The following is a 20842-nucleotide window of genomic DNA, read 5'->3' as shown; positions in this document are numbered from 1 at the left end:
GGATAGCCTGGGTAATTATAGGCCAGTTATGTTAGTGATAGTGAAAGTGTTGGAGAAGATTCTTAGGGATAAGATCTATATACATTTGGAACTGGATGGTCTTATTAGCTAGAGACAGCATGGTTTTGTACAAGGAAAGTCATGTCTCACTAATTTGATTGAAGTTTTTGAGGAAGTGACAAAAATGATTGACGAGGGAAGGGCTGTGGATGTTGTTTACATGGACTTTAGTAAAGCATTTGACAGGGTCCCTCATGGCAGGCTGGTGCAAAAGATTAAATCAGGGGTGAAATAGCTAGATGGATTCAGAAATGGCTTGGCCATAGAAGAAAGAGGGTAGCGGGAGTTTTTCTAAATGGAGGTTTGTAACTCGTGGTGTTCCGCACGGATCAGTGCTGGGACCTCTGTTGTTTGTAATATATATAAATGACTTGGAAGAAAACGTAGCTACTCTGATTAGCAAGGTTGCAGATTATACTAAGATTGGTGGAGTTGCGGATAGTGATTAAGATTGTTAGGGAATACAGCAGGATATAGATAGGCTGGAAAATTGGACAGAGAAATGACAGATGGAATTTAATCCGGACAAATGCGAGGTGATGCACTTTGGTAGATCCAATTCGGGTGTGGGCTATAAAATAAATGGCAGAACCATCAGGAGCGTAGACACACAGAGAGATCTGGGCGTGCAAGTCCACAGATCCTTAAAAGTGGCAGCACAGGTGGTGAAGAAAGGTGGTGAAGAAAGCATATGCCATGCTCGCCTTTGTTGGCTGGGGCATCAAGTATAAAAATTGGCAAATTATGTTACAGTTCTCTAAAGCATTGGTTCGGCCACATTTGGAATACTGTGTCCAATTCTGGTCACCACATAACTAGAAGGACATGGTGACTTTGGAGGGAATACAGGAAAGGTTTCCCAGGATGTTGCCTGGTATGTTGGGAATTAGCTATGAGGAGAGATTGAATAAACTGGGATTGTTCTCCCTGGAAAGACGGAGGCTGAGGGGTGACCTGATAGAAGTTTATAAAATTATGAGGGGTATTGATAGGATGAACAGTTAGAAGCTTTTTCCCAGGGCAGAAATGACAATTACAAGGGGACACAAGGTTTTTTTTATTCATTCATGGGACATGGACGCCGCTGGCTGGCCAACATTTATTGCCCATTCCTCGATGCTTGAGGGCAGTTGAGAGTCAGCCACATTGTTGTGGGTCTGGAGTCACATGTCGGCCAGACTAAGTAAGGACGGCAGATTTCCTTCCCTAAAGGAAGGAAAAACCCAGATGAGTTTTTCTGACAATCGACAATGGGTTCATTGTCATGTAGATCCTTAATTTGAGATTTTGTTTTATTGAATTCAAACTCCACCATCTACCATGGCAGGACTCGAACCCAGGTCCCCAGAACATTAACTGAGTTTCTGGATTAATAGTCTAGCGAAAATACCACTAGGCCATTGCCTCCCTAAGTTCAAGGCAAGGAGGGATAGATTCAATAGAGACGTTCAGGGAAGTCTTTTTACACAGAGTGTGGTGGGGGCCTGGAATGCTCGGCCAAGTGAGGTGGTTGAGGCAAATACGTTAGCCACATTTAAGACTTATCTGGATAGGCACATGAACAGGCGGGGTATAGAGGGATACAGGTAGTCAGTCTAGGTAGGACAACGTGTTTGGTGTAGGCTTGGTGGGCCAAAGGGCCTATTCCTGTACTGTACTGTTCTTTGTCCTGGAAGGTTGTGTATAAATTTCTCATTGTAGGTTACCAACCCCAGAAATGATCTTAACTCCTTGATCGGGGTAGGAGCTGGGGTGCCTTTGATCACCCGCACCTTGCACTCCAGCGGGTGTAGACCAGACTTGTCTACTCTGTAGTCCAGTTGGTCACTTGGAGAGCCTGGAACATATATTTTTTCCCTTCTGAGGCGTACTCCTACCTTGGAAAATCAATTTAGAACTCCCTCAAAGTTCTCTAGGCATTCCTTATATGTTTTTCCTTTTATGAGGACATTGTCCAGATAAATAGCAACCTGAGGTAGACCTTGTAAAATGTTCTCCATCGTTCGCTGGAAGATTGAGCAGGCTGCCGATACCCCAAGTGGCAGCCTAGTGCATTGGCAAAGGCCTTTATGTATTAATTGTTGAATATCTCTGGGAATTCTCAACTAGCTGGAATTGTAAATATGGGTGACTCATTTCAAGTTTCGAAAACGAGAGCCCTCCTGCCAACTTTGCATTTAAATCCTCAATCTGGGGGATCGAGTATTTATCCAGCTGCTAGAAATGGTTGACCCTTTGTTTAAAATCCCAGCAAAGGCAGACTGATCCATCTGGCTTCAAAATTGGCACGACTGGTGCTGCCCATTTAGCAAGTTAGACTAGTTTGATGATCCCTTCATGTTCCAGTCTTCGGATTTTTGCTTCAACTTTTGCCCGGAAGGCAAATGATACTAGGCGGACCTTGCAAAATCACACAATCACTTCCTGGTCAACATGTAAGATCACCTTTGATAGTCCCTAGGCCTTCCGAGAAAACTTCAGGGTATTTAAGCAGGACTTCACTAAGGTGGTTACTCTAACTGAAAGATGTTGAGCCAATTTAAGTGGATCTCTCACAACCAATTTTATCCCATTAGGCTTAGGCTCGAGCCCTACACCACAATCATTGGTAACCAAACCAGTTGCCTTTCATATGAGACAGGGACAGAGGTTACACCCACAATTCACAAAGGTCTTGAGTAAAGTTAAGGGCTGGAGCCCATAGTGAATTTTATGGAACACTGATTCTCCAACCACTGAAACGACCGCACCGGTATCGACCTCCATTAGGATTAGATATCAATTTAATCATATGTTTATCTTGATTGGGTCCGATTTGGACATCGATATGCAACTTAATTCTTCTAAATCAGATGCAGGTGGACGTTCCAGGGTGTGAACTCTCCTGGATATCGGCTTACGAGTTGTTTTCCTCAATCTAAGTCTTGTCAGATTCCTTTATTGTTTCGACTCCACATATCGGCAGCAATTACAATGCACTACTGGGCGGGATTCTAAAGGGACTTGTAACTGTTTGGTTGAAGTTTGGCTTTGCTTTGGGGCTATGCTGTGGACAGATCTGGAGTAACGTGTATCTGGATACTTCCTGAGTGAGGCTATGTAATCACCTGCGCTCAAGTGGTAGGCCCTGAACTCAATCAATTGGCCTGGGTGTCCACTTCCACTGGGATAGCTTGCAACTCATATGCTCCATTTGAAGCATTTTCTAATGATAAGGCCAACTTTAGCACCTGTTTAAAATCCAGTTGAGCTTCAGCTAATAAGCATTTTTGAATTGTTGCGTTATCAATCCCACATACCACACACTCTCTAAGCATCTTGTTAAGGGTTAAACCAAATTCACATGCCTCTGCCAGTTATCTTAACCTAGTTAGGAAACCCATAACAGATTCCCCTGGCTCTTGGATTGCTGAGTAAAAACTATAACATCTCAGAATTACAGGTGGCTTGGGGTCATCGTATTTTCTAATTAGTTCAGTCAACTCTTGAAAGGTTTCAGGTGCCTCAGGGAAAGTTAAACTCTGAATGACAGCACATGCTGGCAGTCAGACGAATTACCCGTTGTTTTTCGTTTGCCCACCACAGATTGGGCTCAGTTCTCAATGACAGTTGAACAAGACTACGCTTCTGAACAAAGGCATGATGCATAAGAATGGCTTCGGCCAACTTGGGCCAACTGTTGAGAGCGAGTTCCTATAAGGTCATGCTTTACCTCATCACCACTGAAATAACGCGTCCGAGGCCGGTGTCCCTTCACCAAACTTAGATTTATTTACATAGTAAGCAACACTCAGACACTTGCCCGTACAGAGTATAAACCCAGAGTGCCAGTAACCCTGATACTCCACCTTATGGACACCTGCAGAGCTCCCTGATTGGGCAAGCCATTACTGCCTTAATCTGGGAGCTCGTATTCTAAGAGGTCCATATTGTGGACCTTGTTCAAGTCAATACATTACATTTGGTTTGTGAGCAATCACAAACATGACCCCAACATTCCAGCGCATGCCATTCGAATTGACCATGCTCTCGGTGTAGTACAATGTGAAGCCCAATATAAGCTAGAGGAACAACACCTCCTCTTCTAATTAGGCATTTGTAGTCTTCTGGGCTCAACACTAAATTCAACAGCTTCAGACAATGAACTCTGTGCCTCTTTTAATTTTTTTTGGCCACATTCCTGTCTGTGTCTTGTTTTTACTTTCCGACTGAGCTGACCTTCATTCTGCTAATAACACTTATCCTGGATCTTTGCTTTATTTCTTTACTCCAACCATGACCTCTCCCTTTGCCTTTTGTTCCATGATGTCTTTGGCATTTATTCTCCCCGGACCTCACACCCATCTCTGACCTTCCCTTTTGTTCCACCCATCCTCTGCTCTTTTCAACAGCACGAAAGCCATCATATTTCTACCTTCTTTCAGTACCGATGCAGTGCCCCGTTGGACTAAAAATGTTAAGTCTGTTTTTCAGTCTCTAGATACCGCCAGATTTGAATTTTTCCTGTTGTTATCTGAAGTAAACAGCACTGTTGGTCAGACTGGGCTCTTGTGTAAGTGCAGCTGTGTTTTTCTCTTTGTGCAGGCCTTGTGGGTCTTGCTCTGTCCTACGCATTGTCAATCACAAACCTACTCTCTGCGGTTGTGGCGAGCTTCACACAAACTGAAATGCAGATGGTCAGCGTGGAGCGTTTGGATGAATATACCACCGAGATTCCCATCGAACCTCAGGAGGGGAATGTTGAGGTAAGAGGGAAATATTGTGTGTGGGAGAGGGAGAATGGGACAGCAAGAAGATAGAATAGAAAATAATGCAGAAAACATGGTGAGACAACAGTTGTGAGGAAAATTGCCAATACAAGAATGTCAGGTGGAAATATTAGAGCAACATGATGGGGACATGGGAAAAACAAAATGAGGATGATGCAAATGGAATTGAAGCAAAGCTGCATGATTGTGAGGAAAATGGAGCAGAAGGACTGTTGAAATCTTCATTTCCATAGGCTTCATGTTATGTTGCTACTGTACCACATCATGTTCGTTAAGGACAAAATGAGACAGCCTGGAATTTCCTGGACTGAGTGGATGCAACATGCTGCAAATTTGATTAACCAGACACCTAACTGGGTCTACCAGATAAATACTGGGGCTGTAAGAGCAAGTTTCTTCGTTTTATTCATTCGTGAGACATGGGTGGCGGGGGGGGGGGGGTGTTGCTGGCTGGCCAGCCAGCATTTATTGCCCATCCCTAGTTGCCAGAGGGCAGTTGAGAGTCAACATTGCTGTGGATCTGGAATTACATGTAGGCCAGACCAGGCAAGGACGGCAGATTTCCTTCCCTAAAGAACATTATTGAACAGGGTGGGTTTTTCTGACAATCGACAATGGTTTCATGGTCATCAATAGATTCTTAATTCCAGGTGTTTTTTTTATTGATTTCAAATTCCACCCTCTGCCGTGGTGGGATTCAAACCCGGGTCCCCAGAACATTAGCTGAGTTTCTGGATTAATAGTCTAGTGATAATCCCACTAGGCCATTGCCTCCCCATAAAGTCAGAGGCTGGGAATTCTGTAGAGAGTAACTCACCTTCTGACTCACCAAAGCTTGTCCACCATCTACAAGGCACAAGTCAGGAGTGTGATGGAACACTCCCCACTTGCCTGGATGGGTGCAGCTCCAAAAACACTCGAGAAGCTTGACACCATTCTAGACCAAACAGCTTGTTACCATCTACCACCTTAAAAACTCACCCCCTCCACCACACAGCAGTGTGTATCATATACAAATATGCACTGCAGAAGCTCACCAAGGCTCCTTGGACTGTACAAAGAACAATACAGCACAGGAACAGGCCCTCCAAGCCCGTGCCGCTCCCTGGTCCAAACTAGACCATTCTTTTGTATCCCTCCATTCCCACTCCATTCATATGGCTATCTAGATAAGTGTACCTTGTAAACTTGTGACCTCTATCACCTGAAAAGACAAATGTAGGAGATGGGAACACCATCACCTTTAAGTTGCCCTCCAAACACAAACAATCCTGACTTGGAAATGCATCGCCGTTCCTTCACTGTCACTGGATCACAATCCTGGAACTCAACCTGTGGGTGTACCTACACCACGTGGACTTCATCAGTTCAATGCAGCAGCTCATCACCACTTTCTTAAGGGCAATTGGGGATGGGCAATAAATTCTGGTTTAGCTGCCAGTACTCACCACCCAAGAACGAATAAGGGAGAAAACACAAACTGACCAAAACGTTGGCTGACTTGACAATGACCTTAGCTAGCTTGACAGCGACTGCAGCAAACATAAGAAAGAAACTGATGTTTCAGGTCTTTGCTACCCTCTACCAGAACATCTATAACTTCTTTTATTTCTAATAAAGGTCACAGAGATGTAAAGTATTACTTTTATTCCTTTTTCCTTACTCCACAAATGCCTTCTGACCTGAGTGTTTTGAGTATTTTCTGTATTAATTTCAGATTTCCAGCTAGCATTTGCTCACAACATAGAGAATTTATGACACCAGAAAAGCTGTAAAAGGGTTATCCAGCCCAAATCAACATAGAACATAGAACAGTACAGCACAGAACAGGCCCTTCGGCCCACGATGTTGTGCCGAGCTTTATCTGAAACCAAGATCAAGCTATCCCACTCCCTATCATCCTGGTGTGCTCCATGTGCCTATCCAATAACCGCTTAAATGTTTCTAAAGTGTCTGACTCCACTATCACTGCAGGCAGTCCATTCCACACCCCAACCACTCTCTGCGTAAAGAACCTACCTCTGATATCCGTCCTGTATCTCCCACCACGAACCCTATAGTTATGCCCCCTTGTAATAGCTCCATCCACCCGAGGAAATAGTCTTTGAACTAGTCAACCTCCCAGATGTTTGTCCATTGGCCCGTCCATGGCACTTCAGATGTATATCCAAGTGTGTTTTTAAATGTGATGACAATTCGGTCTCCATCACTCTTTCAAACACTGTAATTCATTACAAACGGGGTGGCACTACGGCACAGTGGTTAGCACGGCTGCCCCACAGCGCCAGGGACCTGGGTTCGATTCCTGGCTTCGATCACTGTCTCTGCGGAGTCTGCACATTCTCCCCGTGTCTGCGTGGGCTTCTCCCACAGTCCGAAAGACGTGCTGGTTAGGCGCATTGGCCATGTTAAATTCTTCCTCAATGTAGCCAAACAGGCACCGGAGTGTGGCGACTCGGAGATTTTCACAGTAAAGTAACCTCAATGCAGTGTTAATGTAAGCCTACTTGTGACACTAATAAATAAATAAAAAATTCCACAGTCTCTGAGTGAAGAAATGTGTCCATATTTTACAAATTCTTGATTATTGATCTCTGCGAATGGAAATAGTTCCTTTCATTTCCTCTTTCTCAGCCCCTCAGAACTTTATTGTTGTTATATTCTGTGACACAGCCAATTAGAGTAAGTATCTCATACCTTATTCATCTTATCTAACTGCCCTGCTCCCTTCACAAATCCGTGCATTATACTGCCTGAGGTTTCTCTACATTTTTCAGCAGGTAACCACTTCTTGTCTGCAGCATTCCGACCTCGCACCTTCTCAGGGTTCAATTACATTTCCCATGTTTCTGACCAACTCATCCGTCTGTTCATTTTGTGTTCTTTCTCACTATCAACCACACTGCCATTTTTTGTATTATCTGCAGGCATCTTAATCACGCTCTCGGTGTTTCTAATTTACGATTTCTGAATGACCTCCTTATTAATTTTTGAATGTTCACATATACAGTTTGAGTCCATTGCTTCTGTCATTGATTCGAGATGCTGAACATTCAGGCCATTAAGCTATTTCAACACCAATCATCCGGTTGATGTGTGCCCATTTTGTGCCCCTATGTGCATTACTTAAACAAGTCATGGTGTGAATTTTGAACTGACTCTTCCAATTTTACTGCCCCATCTAATTTGATGTAAATTGGCATCAGGCTTGAACATAACAGATTTGCCATCATGTGGAGATGTCGGCGTTGGACACTTTCGGAGCGCTGTCCTTTCATCAGGTGAATGGCCCCGCTCACCTGAGGAAGGAGCGAGACTCTGAAAGTTTGTGCTACCATTAAACCTGTTGGACATTAACCTGGTGTTAGAACTAAGAACAAAGAAAAATACAGCACAGGAACAGGCCCTTCGGCCCTCCAAGCCCACGGCGCTCCCTGGTCCAAACTAGACCATTCTTTTGTATCCCTCCATTCCCACTCCGTTCATGTGGCTATCTAGATAAGTCTTAAACGTTCCCAGTGTGTCCGCCTCCACCACCTTGCCTGGCAGCGCATTCCAGGCCCCCACCACCCTCTGTGTAAAATATGTCCTTCTGATATCCGTGTTAAACCTCCCCCCCTTCACCTTGAACCTATGACCCCTCGTGAACGTCACCACCGACCTGGGAATAAGCTTCCCACCGTTCACCCTATCTATGCCTTTCATAATTTTATACACCTCTATTAGGTCACCCCTCATCCTCCGTCTTTCCAGTGAGAACAACCCCAGTTTACCCAATCTCTCCTCATAACTAAGCCCCTCCATACCAGGCAACATCCTGGTAAACCTCCTCTGCATTCTCTCTAAAGCCTCCATGTCCTTCTGGTAGTGTGGCGACCAGAACTGGGCGCAGTATTCCAAATGCGGCCGAACCAACGTTCTATACAACCGCAACATCAGACCCCAACTTTTATACTCTATGCCCCGTCCTATAAAGGCAAGCATGCCATATGCCTTATTCACTACCTTCTCCACCTGTGACGTCACCTTCAAGGATCTGTGGACTTGCACACCCAGGTCCCTCTGCGTATCTACACCCTTTATGGTTCTGCCATTTATCGTATAGCTCCCCCCTACGTTAGTTCTACCAAAATGCATCACTTCGCCTTGTGTTGTGAGACTCCTCACTGTGACTGATTTGGTTTCAGCTTTTGAATGCCAGCTGTTATGAATTTGAAAGCTCTGTGGCCCTAATACTGAAACCAGAGATATCTCACTTCAATCAAATCTATGTGAGAATGAGAAGATATTTTAACAAAGATCATTCTTTTCGATGCTGCAACCAATTACTTCATCATTCTCAAAATTATATAACATGATCAATTAGTGCAATGCATTGTTTTAGACACTGGCCTTACCTGCCTGTGTTTATATATGGTCAAAGTTACTTCTTCACCTTAGGTCAGTGTGGTTTATTCATTGACCTCACCTGTCTGTGAGTGTGGTTAGCATGGTTTATTCATTGAACAAATATGTCTGTGTGTGTGTGTCTGTGTCAGTGTGTGTGAGTGTGTGAGTGTGTGTGAGTGTGTGTGTGTGTGTCTGTGTGTGTGTGTGAGTGTGTCTGTGTGTGTGAGTGTGTGTGTCTGTGTGAGTGTGTGAGTGTGTGTGTGTGTGCGAGTGTGTGTGTCTGTGTCAGTGTGTGTGAGTGTGTCTGTGTGTGTGTGTGTGTGTGTGAGTGTGTGAGTGTGTGTGTGTGAGTGTGTGTGTGTGTGTGAGTGTGTGTGTGTGAGTGTGTGTGTGCGAGTGTGTGTGCGTGTGTGTGCGAGTGTGTGTGCGAGTGTGTGTGCGAGCGTGTGTGAGTGTGCGAGCGTGTGTGAGTGTGTGTGTGAGTGTGTGAGTGTGTGTGTGCGAGTGTGTCTGTGTGTGTGCGAGCGTGTGTGTGTGTGTGTGTGTGTGTGCGAGTGTGTGTGCGAGCGTGTGTGAGTCTGTGTGTGTGTGTGTGTGTGTGTGTGGTGAGGGTGGTTTATTCATTGACCTTCGTTGATAACAATAGGGTTGTTGTAGTGGGAGACTTTAATTTCCCTGGTATAGACTGGAAAGCGCTTAGGGCTGGGGGTCTGGACTCGGAAGAATTTATAAAATGCGTACAGGAAGGTTCTTTGGAACAATATGTTGACAGTCCAACTAGAGAGGGGGCTATACTGAACCTAGTACTGGGGAATGAGCCCGGTCAGGTCATCAAAGTTTCAAAGAACAAAGAACAGTACAGCACAGGAAACAGGCCCTTCGGCCCTCCAAGCCTGTGCCGCTCCTTGGTCCAACTAGACCAATCGTTTGTATCCCTCCATTCCCAGGCTGCTCATGTGACTATCCAGGTAAGTCTTAAACAATGTCAGCGTGCCTGCCTCCACCACCCTACTTGGCAGCGCATTCCAGGCCCCCACCACCCTCTGTGTAAAAAACGTCCCTCTGATATCTGAGTTATACTTCGCCCCTCTCAGCTTGAGCCCGTGACCCCTCGTGATCGTCACCTCCGACCTGGGAAAAAGCTTCCCACTGTTCACCCTATCTATACCCTTCATAATCTTGTATACCTCTATTAGATCTCCCCTCATTCTCCGTCTTTCCAAGGAGAACAACCCCAGTCTACCCAATCTCTCCTCATAGCTAAGACCCTCCATACCAGGCAACATCCTGGTAAACCTTCTCTGCACTCTCTCTAACGCCTCCACGTCCTTCTGGTAGTGCGGCGACCAGAACTGGATGCAGTACTCCAAATGTGGCCGAACCAGCGTTCTATACAGCTGCATCATCAGACTCCAGCTTTTATACTCTATACCCCGTCCTATAAAGGCAAGCATACCATATGCCTTCTTCACTACCTTCTCCACCTGTGTTGCCACCTTCAAGGATTTGTGGACTTGCACACCTAGGTCCCTCTGTGTTTCTATACTCCTGATGACTCTGCCATTTATTGTATAACTCCTCCCTACATTATTTCTTCCAAAATGCATCACTTCGCATTTATCCGGATTAAATTCCATCTGCCACCCCTCCGCCCAATTTTCCAGCCTATTTATATCCTGCTGTATTGCCCAACAATGCTCTTCGCTATCCGCAAGTCCAGCCATCTTCGTGTCATTCGCAAACTTGCTGATTACACCAGTTACACCTTCTTCCAAATCATTTATATATATCACAAATAGCAGAGGTCCCAGTACAGAGCCCTGCGGAACACCACTGGTCACAGACCTCCAGCCGGAAAAAGACCCTTCGACCACTACCCTCTGTCTCCTATGGCCAAGCCAGTTCTCCACCCATCTAGCCACTTCCCCTTGTATCCCATGAGCCTTAACCTTCTTAACCAACCTGCCATGTGGGACTTTGTCAAATGCCTTACTGAAATCCATATAGACGACATCCACGGCCCTTCCTTCATCAACTGTTTTTGTCACTTCCTCAAAGAACTCCACCAAATTTGTAAGGCACGACCTCCCTCATACAAAACCATGCTGTCTGTCACTAATGAGATTGTTCCGTTCTAAATGCACATACATCCTGTCTCTAAGAATCCTCTCCAACAACTTCCCTACCACGGACGTCAAGCTCACCGGCCTATAATTTCCTGGGTTATCCCTGCTACCCTTCTTAAACAATGGGACCACATTCGCTATCCTCCAATCCTCAGGGACCTCACCCGTGTCCAAAGAAACGACAAAGATTTCCGTCAGGGGATTTCAGTAGGGGAACATGTGGCAAATAGTGACCACAATTCTGGCAACTTTAGGATAGTAATGGAAAAAGATGAGTGTTGTCCGATGGGTAAGGTGCTGAATTGGGGGAAGGCTAACTACAGCCGGATTAGGCAGGATTTGGTGGCTGTTGATTGGGAGAGGCTGTTCGAGGGTAAATCCACATCTGGCATGTGGGAGTCTTTTAAGGAGCAGTTGATAGGACTGCAGGACAGGCATGTGCCTGTAAAGAGGAAGGATAGGAAAGGTAGGATTCGGGAGCCGTGGATAACCAGTGAAATTGTGGGTCTAATCAAAAAGAAAAAAGAGGCATACATGAGGTCCAGGCAGCTAAAAACAGATGGAGCACTGGAGGAATACAGAGAAAGGAGAAAAGAACTCAAACAGGGACTTAGAAGGGCAAAAAGGGGTAACGAAATGTTCTTGGCAGACAGGATTAAGGAGAATCCTAAGGCATTTTATACATATGTTAGGAACAAGAGGGTTGTTAGGGAAAGAATCGGACCTCTCAGGGACAAAGGAGGGGAATTATGCTTAGAACCAAAGGAAGTAGGAGAGATCCTAAACGAATACTTTGCATCAGTATTCAGAAAGGAGAGGGACATGTTGACTGGTATTGTCTCAGAGAGATGTGTTGACCCGTTAGAAAAAATCTCAATTACAAGGGAGGAAGTGTTAGGTTTTTTAGGAAACATTAAGACAGACAAATCCCCAGGGCCAGATGGCATCTATCCTAGACTCCTCAGGGAGGCAAGAGATGAAATTGCTGGGCCTCCAACAGAAATCTTTGTCTCTTCACTGGACACAGATGAGGTTCCAAAGGATTGGAGGATAGCAAATGTGGTCTCATTATTTAAGAAGGGTAGCAAGGATAACCCGGGTAATTATAGGTTGGTGAGCTTGACGTCCGTGGTAGGGAAATTGTTGGAGAAGATTCTTAGAGATAGGATATATGCGCATTTAGAACTGAATAATCTCATTCGCGATAGACAGCATGGTTTTGTACGAGGGAGGTCATGCCTCACAAATTTGGTTGAGTTTTTTGAGGAGGTGACAAAAACGATTGACGAGGGAAGGGCCGTGGATGTCGTCTATATGGATTTTAGTAAAGCGTTTGACAAGGTCCCTCATGGCAGGCTGGTGCAAAAGGTTAAATCTCACGGGATAAAAGGTGAGCTAGCTAGATGGGTGGAGAACTGGCTTAGCCATAGAAGACAGAGGGTAACAGTGGAGGGGTCTTTTTCCGGTTGGAGGTCTGTGACTAGTGGTGTTCCGCAGGGCTCTGTACTGGGACCTCTGCTGTTTGTGATATATATAAATGATTTGGAGGAAGATGTAACTGGTGTGATCAGTACGTTTGCGGACTACACGAAGATTGCTGGAGTTGCGGATAGTGATGAACATTGTCAGAGAATACAGCAGGATATAGATAGGCTGGAACATTGGGCGGAGAAATGGCAGATGGAATTTTTAGATAAATGCGAAGTGATGCATTTCGGTAGATGTAATGTAAGGGGGAGCTATACAATAAATGGCAGAACCATCAGGAGTATAGACACACAGAGGGGCCTGGGTGTACAAGTCCACAGATCCTTAAAGGTGGCAGCACAGGTGGAGAGGGTGGTGAAGAAGGCATATGGCATGCTTGCCTTTATTGGACGGGGCATAGAATATAAAAGCTGGCATATGATGTTGCAGCTGTTTAGAACGTTGGTTCGGCCACATTTGGAATACTGCATCCAGTTCTGGTTGCCACACTACCAGAAGGACGTGGAGGCTTTGGAGAGAGTACAGAGGAGGTTTACCAGGATGTTTCCTGGTATGGAGGGGCTTAACTATGAGGAGAGATTGGGTAAACTGGGGTTGCTCTCCCTGGAAAGATGGAGGATGTGGGGCGACCTAATAGAGGTGTATAAAATTATGAAGGGCATAGATAGGGTGAACAGTGGGAAGCTTTTTCCCAGGTCGGAGGTGACGAACGCAAGGGGTCACGGGTTCAAGGTGAGGGGGGCAAGGTTCAACACAGATGTCAGGGGGACGTATTTTACACAGAGGGTGGTGGGGGCCTGGAATGTACTGCCAAGCAAGGTGGTGGAGGCGAACACGCTGGGATCGTTTAAGACTTATCTAGATAGCCACATGAACAGACTGGGAATAGAGGGATACAAATGAATGGTCTCGTTGGGCACATGAGCGGCACAGGCTTGGAGGGCCGAAGGGCCTGTTCCTGTGCTGTATTGTTCTTTGTTCTTTGTTCTTATCTGTCTGTGGGTGAGGTCAGTGGTTTATACATTGACCTTATCTGTCTGTGGGTGAGGTCAGTGGTTTATACATTGACCTTATCTGTCTGTGGGTGAGGTCAGTGGTTTATACATTGACCTTATCTGTCTGTGGGTGAGGTCAGTGGTTTATACATTGACCTTATCTGTCTGTGGGTGAGGTCAGTGGTTTATACATTGACCTTATCTGTCTGTGGGTGAGGTCAGTGGTTTATACATTGACCTTATCTGTCTGTGGGTGAGGTCAGTGGTTTATACATTGACCTTATCTGTCTGTGGGTGAGGTCAGTGGTTCTATTCATTGACCTTGGTTTCATCGGTCAGAATATTGAATACAGGAGTTGGGACGTCTTGTTGAAGTTGTACAAGACATTGGTGAGGCCACACTTGGAATACTGTGTGCAATTCTGGTCACCCTATTATAGAAAGGATATTATTAAATTAGAAAGAGTGCAGAAAAGATTTACGAGAATGCTACCGGGACTTGATAGATTGAGTTATAAGGAAGGCTGGATAGACTGGGACTTTTTTCTCTGGAGCTTTGGAGGCTGAGGGGTGATCTTATAGAGGTCTATAAAATAATGAGGGGCATAGACAAGGTAGATAGTCAATATCTTTTCCCAAAGGTAGGGGAGTCTAAAATTAGAGGGCATCGGTTTAAGGTGAGAGGGGAGAGATACAAAAGTGTCCAGAGGGGCAATTATTTCACACAGAGGGTGGTGAGTGTCTGGAACAAGCTGCCAGAGGTAGTAGTAGAGGTGGGTACAATTTTGTCTTTTAAAAAGCATTTTGATAGTTACATGGGTAAGATGGGTATAGAGGGATATGGGCCAAATGCGGGCAATTGGGATTAGCTTCGGGGTTTTAAAAAAAAAAGGGCGGCATGCACAAGTTGGGCTGAAGGGCCTGTTTCCATGCTGTAAACCTCTATGACTCTATGACCTTATCTGTCTGTGGGTGTGGTCAATGGTTTATTCATTGACCTTCAATTGGCTCGATTATGAATGAATACAATTCTCTGGCTGTGTTATATTACAGTAAGGAGTCTCACAACACCAGGTTAAAGTCCAACAAGTTTATTTGGTAACACAAGCCACTAGCTTTCGGAGCGCTGCTCCTTCATCAGGTGAGTGGGAGTCGTGTTCACAAACAGGGCATATAAAGACACAAACTCAATTTACAAGATAATGGTTGGAATGCGAGTCTAGTTGGACCAAGGAGCGGCACAGGCTTGGAGGGTCGAAGAGTCTGTTTCCTGTGCTGTACTGTTCTTTGTTCTTTGTTTGTTTGTTCTTTACAGGTAATCAAGTCTTAAAGGTACAGGCAATGTGAGTGGAGAGAGGGTTAAGCACAGGTTAAAGAGATGTTTTTTGTCTCCAGCCAGGACAGTTAGTGAGATTTTGCAAGCCCAGGCAAGTCGTGGGGTTAGAGATAGTGTGACATGAACCCAAGATCCCAGTTGAGGCCGTCCTCATGTGTGCAGAACTTGGCTATCAGTTTCTGCTCAGCGACTCTGCGCTGTCGTGTGTCGTGAAGGCCGCCTTGGAGAACGCTTACCCGAAGATCAGAGGCTGAATGCCCGTGACCGCTGAAGTGTTCCCCGACTGGAAGGGAACACTCCTGCCTGGTGATTGTCGAGCGGTGTTCATTCATCCATTGTCATAGCGTCTGCCTAGTCTCGCTAATGTTTGATTACCCAAGACTTGATTACCTGTAAAGACTCGCATTCCAACCATTATCTTGTAAATTGAGTTTGTGTCTGTATATGCCCTGTTTGTGAACACAACTCCCACTCATCTGATGAAGGAGCAGCGCTCCGAAAGCTTGTGGCTTGTGCTACCAAATAAACCTGTTGGACTTTAACCTGGTGTTGTGACACTTACTGTGCTTACCCCAGTCCAATGCCGGCATCTCCACATCATAGCTACCATCATAGCTACCGCAAACTGTCGGCTCCAAGTGGAGAGGATCTCCAAGAAGATCACGCATATCGACACAGACATCAAGTTTCTACAAAGATGCAAGAAGGCAGACAAGATACCGAAAGGACTACAGATCACGAACCCACTCAGGTCAACCTATAACACAGACTACGCTGAGAGACTTTGCCGTCGCACCTCTCTCACCCTCCTCAACCACCTCATACACCAGCTCTACAGCAAACGCCGCAGCCTGGAAACCAAGATCGAATCCATATTCTCAACTTGCACTCAGGACACAGACCAGCTGCGAAACTCTGCCAAGCAGACGAGACAAAGGAACTACACCATCTACATGCACACCAAGAACAGGAAACCTGAGAAACTCGGCATCACCACCAGCAGCAACCAAGCCTCCCCCGGTACCACAGTAGAAAACAGTACCACTGCAGGGAAGTCCATTGTCAACTTGTCGGACAACACACTTCAACCAGATGAAATCGAAGTTCTCAGCCGAGGGCTTAATTTCTGCCCCACCACCAAAATAAGAACAATAACAAAGAATAATACAGCACAGGAACAGGCCCTTCGGCCCTCCAAGCCCACGTCGCTCCCTGGTCCAAACTAGACCATTCTTTTGTATCCCTCCATTCCCACTCCGTTCATATGGCTATCTAGATAAGTCTTAAACGTTCCCAGTGTGTCCGCCTCCACCACCTTGCCCGGCAGCGCATTCCAGGCCCCCACCACCCTCTGTGTCAAATACGTCCTTCTGATATCCGTGTTAAACCTCCCCCCCCCCCCTCACCTTGAACCTATGACCCCTCGTGAACGTCACCACCGACCTGGGAAAAAGCTTCCCACCGTTCACCCTATCTATGCCTTTCATAATTTTATACACCTCTATTAGGTCACCCCTCATCCTCCGTCTTTCCAGTGAGAACAACCCCAGTTTACCCAATCTCTTCTCATAACTAAGCCCCTCCATACCAGGCAACATCCTGGTAAACCTCCTCTGCACTCTCTCTAAAGCCTCCACGTCCTTCTGGTAGTGTGGCGACCAGAACTGGGCGCAGTATTCCAAATGCGGCCGAACCAACGTTCTATACAACCGCAACATCAGACCCCAACTTTTATACTCTATGCCCCGTCCTATAAAGGCAAGCATGCCATATGCCTTATTCACTACCTTCTCCACCTGTGACGTCACCTTCAAGGATCTGTGGACTTGCACACCCAGGTCCCTCTGCATATCTACACCCTTCATGGTTCTGCCATTAATCATATAGCTCCCCCCTACGTTAGTTCTACCAAAATGCATCACTTCGCATTTATCTGGATTGAACTCCATCTGCCATTTCTTTGCCCAAATTTCCAGCCTATCTATATCCTTCTGTAGCCTCTGACAATGTTCCTCACTATCTGCAAGTCCTGCCAATTTTGTGTCGTCCGCAAACTTACTGATCACCCCAGTTACACCTTCTTCCAGATCGTTTATATAAATCACAAACAGCAGAGGTCCCAATACAGGACTCGGAGGGGAGTGTTGACCCGTTAGAGAAAATCTCCATTACAAGGGAGGAAGTGTTAGGTTTGTTCGAGAATATAAAGACTGACAAATCCCCAGGGCCTGATGGAATCTATCCAAGGCTGCTCAGGGAGACGAGAGATGAAATCGCTGGGCCTCTGACGCAAATCTTTGTCTCGTCACTGGACACAGGTGAGGTCCCAGAGGATTGGAGGATAGCTAATGTGGTCCTGTTATTTAAGAAGGGTAGGAAGGATAACCCGGGTAATTATAGGCCAGTGAGCTTGATGTCCGTGGTGGGGAAGTTGTTGGAGAAGATTCTTAGAAATAGGATGTATGCGCATTTAGAAAGGAATAAATTCATTAACGATAGTCAGCATGGTTCTGTGAGAGGGAGGCCATGCCTCACTAACCTGGTGGAGTTTTTTGAAGAAGTGACTAGAATGGTTGACGAGGGAAGGGCTGTGGATGTCGTCTATATGGACTTTAGTAAAGCGTTTGACAAAGTCCCTCATGGTAGGCTGGTGCAAAAGGTTGGATCTCATGGGATAAAGGGGGAGGTGGCTAGATGGGTGGAGAACTGGCTTGGCCACAGAAGACAGAGGGTGGTAGTGGAAGGGTCTTTTTCCGGCTGGATGCCTGTGACTAGTGGTGTTCCGCAGGGCTCTGTATTGGTACCTCTGCTGTTTGTGATTTATATAAATGATCTGGAAGAAGGTGTAACTGGGGTGATCAGTAAGTTTGCGGACGACACAAAATTGGCAGGACTTACAGATAGTGAGGAGCATTGTCAGAGGCTACAGAAGGATATAGATAAGCTGGAAATTTGGGCAAAGAAATGGCAGATGGAGTTCAATCCTGATAAATGCGAAGTGATGCATTTTGGTAGAACTAATGTAGGGAGGAGCTATACGATAAATGGCAGAACCATAAAGGGTGTAGATACGCAGAGGGACCTGGGTGTGCAAGTCCACAGATCCTTGAAGGTGACGTCACAGGTGGAGAAGGTGGTGAAGAAGGCATATGGCATGCTTGCCTTCATAGGACGGGGCATAGAGTATAAAAGTTGGGGTCTGATGTTGCAGATGTATAGAACGTTGGTTCGGCCGCATTTGGAATACTGCGCCCAGTTCTGGTCGCCACACTACCAGAAGGACGTGGAGGTTTTGGAGAGAGTACAGAGGAGGTTTACCAGGATGTTGTCTGGTATGGAGGGGCTTAGTTATGAGGAGAGATTGGGTAAACTGGGGTTGTTCTCCCTGGAAAGACGGAGGATGAGGGGAGACTTAATAGAGGTGTATAAAATTATGGAAGGCATAGATAGGGTGAACGGTGGGAAGCTTTTCCCCAGGTCGGTGGTGACGTTCACGAGGGGTCATAGGTTCAAGGTGAAGGGGGGAGGTTTAACACAGATATCAGAAGGACATATTTTACACAGAGGGTGGTGGGGGCCTGGAATGCGCTGCCGGGCAAGGTGGTGGAGGCGGACACACTGGGAACGTTTAAGACTTATCCAGATAGCCACATGAACGGAGTGGGAATGGAGGGATACAAAAGAATGGTGTAGTTTGGATCAGGGAGCGGCATGGGCTTGGAGGGCCGAAGGGCCTGTTCCTGTGCTGTATTGTTCTTTGTTCTTTGAGCGCTCCTCGTCACAATGGATGTCTCGGCACTCTACACCAGCATCCCCCACGACGATGGCATTGCTGCAACTGCCTCAGTGCTCAGCGCTGACAGCTGCCAATCTCCCGATGCAATTTTAGAACTCATCCGCTTCATCCTGGACCACAATGTCTTCACCTTCAACAACCAGTTCTTCATCTAGACACATGGAACAGCCATGGGGACCAAATTGGCACCTCAACATGCCAACATCTTCATGCACAGGTTCGAACAAGACTTCTTCACCGCACAGGACCTTCGACCGATGCTATACACTAGATACATCGATGACATTTTCTTCCTTTGGAGTCATGGTGAACAATCACTGAAACAACTATATGATGACATCAACAAGTTCCATCCCACCATCAGACTCACCATGGACTACTCTCCGGAATCGGTTCCATTCTTGGACACACACATCTCCATTAAGGACGGTCACCTCAGCACCTCACTGTACCGCAAGCCCACGGATAACGTCATGATGCTCCACTTCTCCAGCTTCCACCCTAAACACGTTAAAGAAGCCATCCCCTACGGACAAGCCCTCCGAATACACAGGATCTGCTCAGATGAGGAGGATCGCAACAGACACCTCCAGACGCTGAAAGATGCCCTCATAAGAACAGGATATGGCGCTCGACTCATCAATCGACAGTTCCGACGCGCCACAGCGAAAAACCGCACCGACCTCCTCAGAAGACAAACACGGGACACGGCGGACAGAGTACCCTTCGTCGTCCAGTACTTTCCGGGAGCGGAGAAGCTATTATCCGGAGCCTTCAACATGTCATTGATGAAGACGAACATCTCGCCAAGGCCATCCCCACACCCCCACTTCTTGCCTTCAAACAACCATGCAACCTCAAACAGACCATTGTCCGCAGCAAACTACCCAGCCTTCAGGAGAACAGTGACCACGACACCACACAACCCTGCCACACCACAGCAACCTCTGCAAGACGTGCCGGATCATCGACACGGATGCCATCATCTCACGTGAGAACACCATCTACCAGGTACACGGTACCTACACTTGCAATTCGGCCAACGTTGTCTACCTGATACGCTGCAGGAAAGGATATCCCAAGGCATGGTACATTGGGGAAACCATGCAGACGCTACGACAACGGATGAATGAACACCGCTCGACAGTCACCAGGCAAGACTGTTCTCTTCCTGTGGGGGAGCACTTCAGCAGTCACGGGCATTCAGCCTTGGATCTTCAGGTAAGCGTTCTCCAAGGCGGCCTTCACGACACACGACAGCGCAGAGTCGCTGAGCAGAAACTGATAGCCAAGTTCCACACACATGAGGACGGCCTAAACCGGGATGTTGGATTTATGTCACATTATCAGTAACCCCCACAGCTTTCCCCCTGGTCTTGCAGAATCTCACTCGATGTTCTGTCTGGAGACAATACACATCTCTTTAACCTGTGTTTAATGCTCCCTCCACCCACATTGTCTGTACCTTTAAGACCTGGCTGGCTTTAGGGATTCGCATTCTAATCAGTATTCTGTAACTTGATGTTGTGTCTCTGTGCACTGTTTGAGAGCACATTTCCACTCCGTCTGACGAAGGAGCAGTGCTCTGAAAGCTTATGGTATTTGTTACCAAATAAACCTGTTGGACTTTAACCTGGTGTTGTGAGACTTCTTACTGTGTTCACCCCAGTCCAACACCAGCATCTCCACATCAGGGAACACTTCAGCAGTCACGGGCATTCGGCCTCTGATCTTCGGGTAAGCGTTCTCCAAGGCGGCCTTCACGACACACGACAATGCAGAATCGTTGAGCATAAGCTGATCGCCAAGTTCCACACACATAAGGACGGCCTCAACCGGGATCTTGGGTTCATGTCACACTATCTGTAACTCCCATGACTTGC

General features: G+C 46.4%; 1 protein-coding gene across 1 annotated transcript in view; it reads left to right on the top strand.

The window, feature by feature from the left end:
* abcc10 (ATP-binding cassette, sub-family C (CFTR/MRP), member 10) overlaps positions 1-20842 on the top strand; it is a 183184-nt gene that overhangs the window by 70347 nt on the left and 91995 nt on the right. The window contains exon 5 of the mRNA XM_078213518.1: positions 4645-4805. Within this exon, the coding sequence (XP_078069644.1) occupies positions 4645-4805 (161 nt within the window). The remainder of the gene's footprint in view (positions 1-4644; positions 4806-20842) is intronic.

The sequence above is a fragment of the Mustelus asterias genome, chromosome 5 (assembly GCF_964213995.1).
Source record: "Mustelus asterias chromosome 5, sMusAst1.hap1.1, whole genome shotgun sequence".
Lineage (NCBI taxonomy): Eukaryota > Metazoa > Chordata > Chondrichthyes > Carcharhiniformes > Triakidae > Mustelus > Mustelus asterias.
The sequence above is the reverse complement of the archived record's forward strand: the minus strand, read 5'-3'. Positions and strand labels throughout refer to the sequence as shown.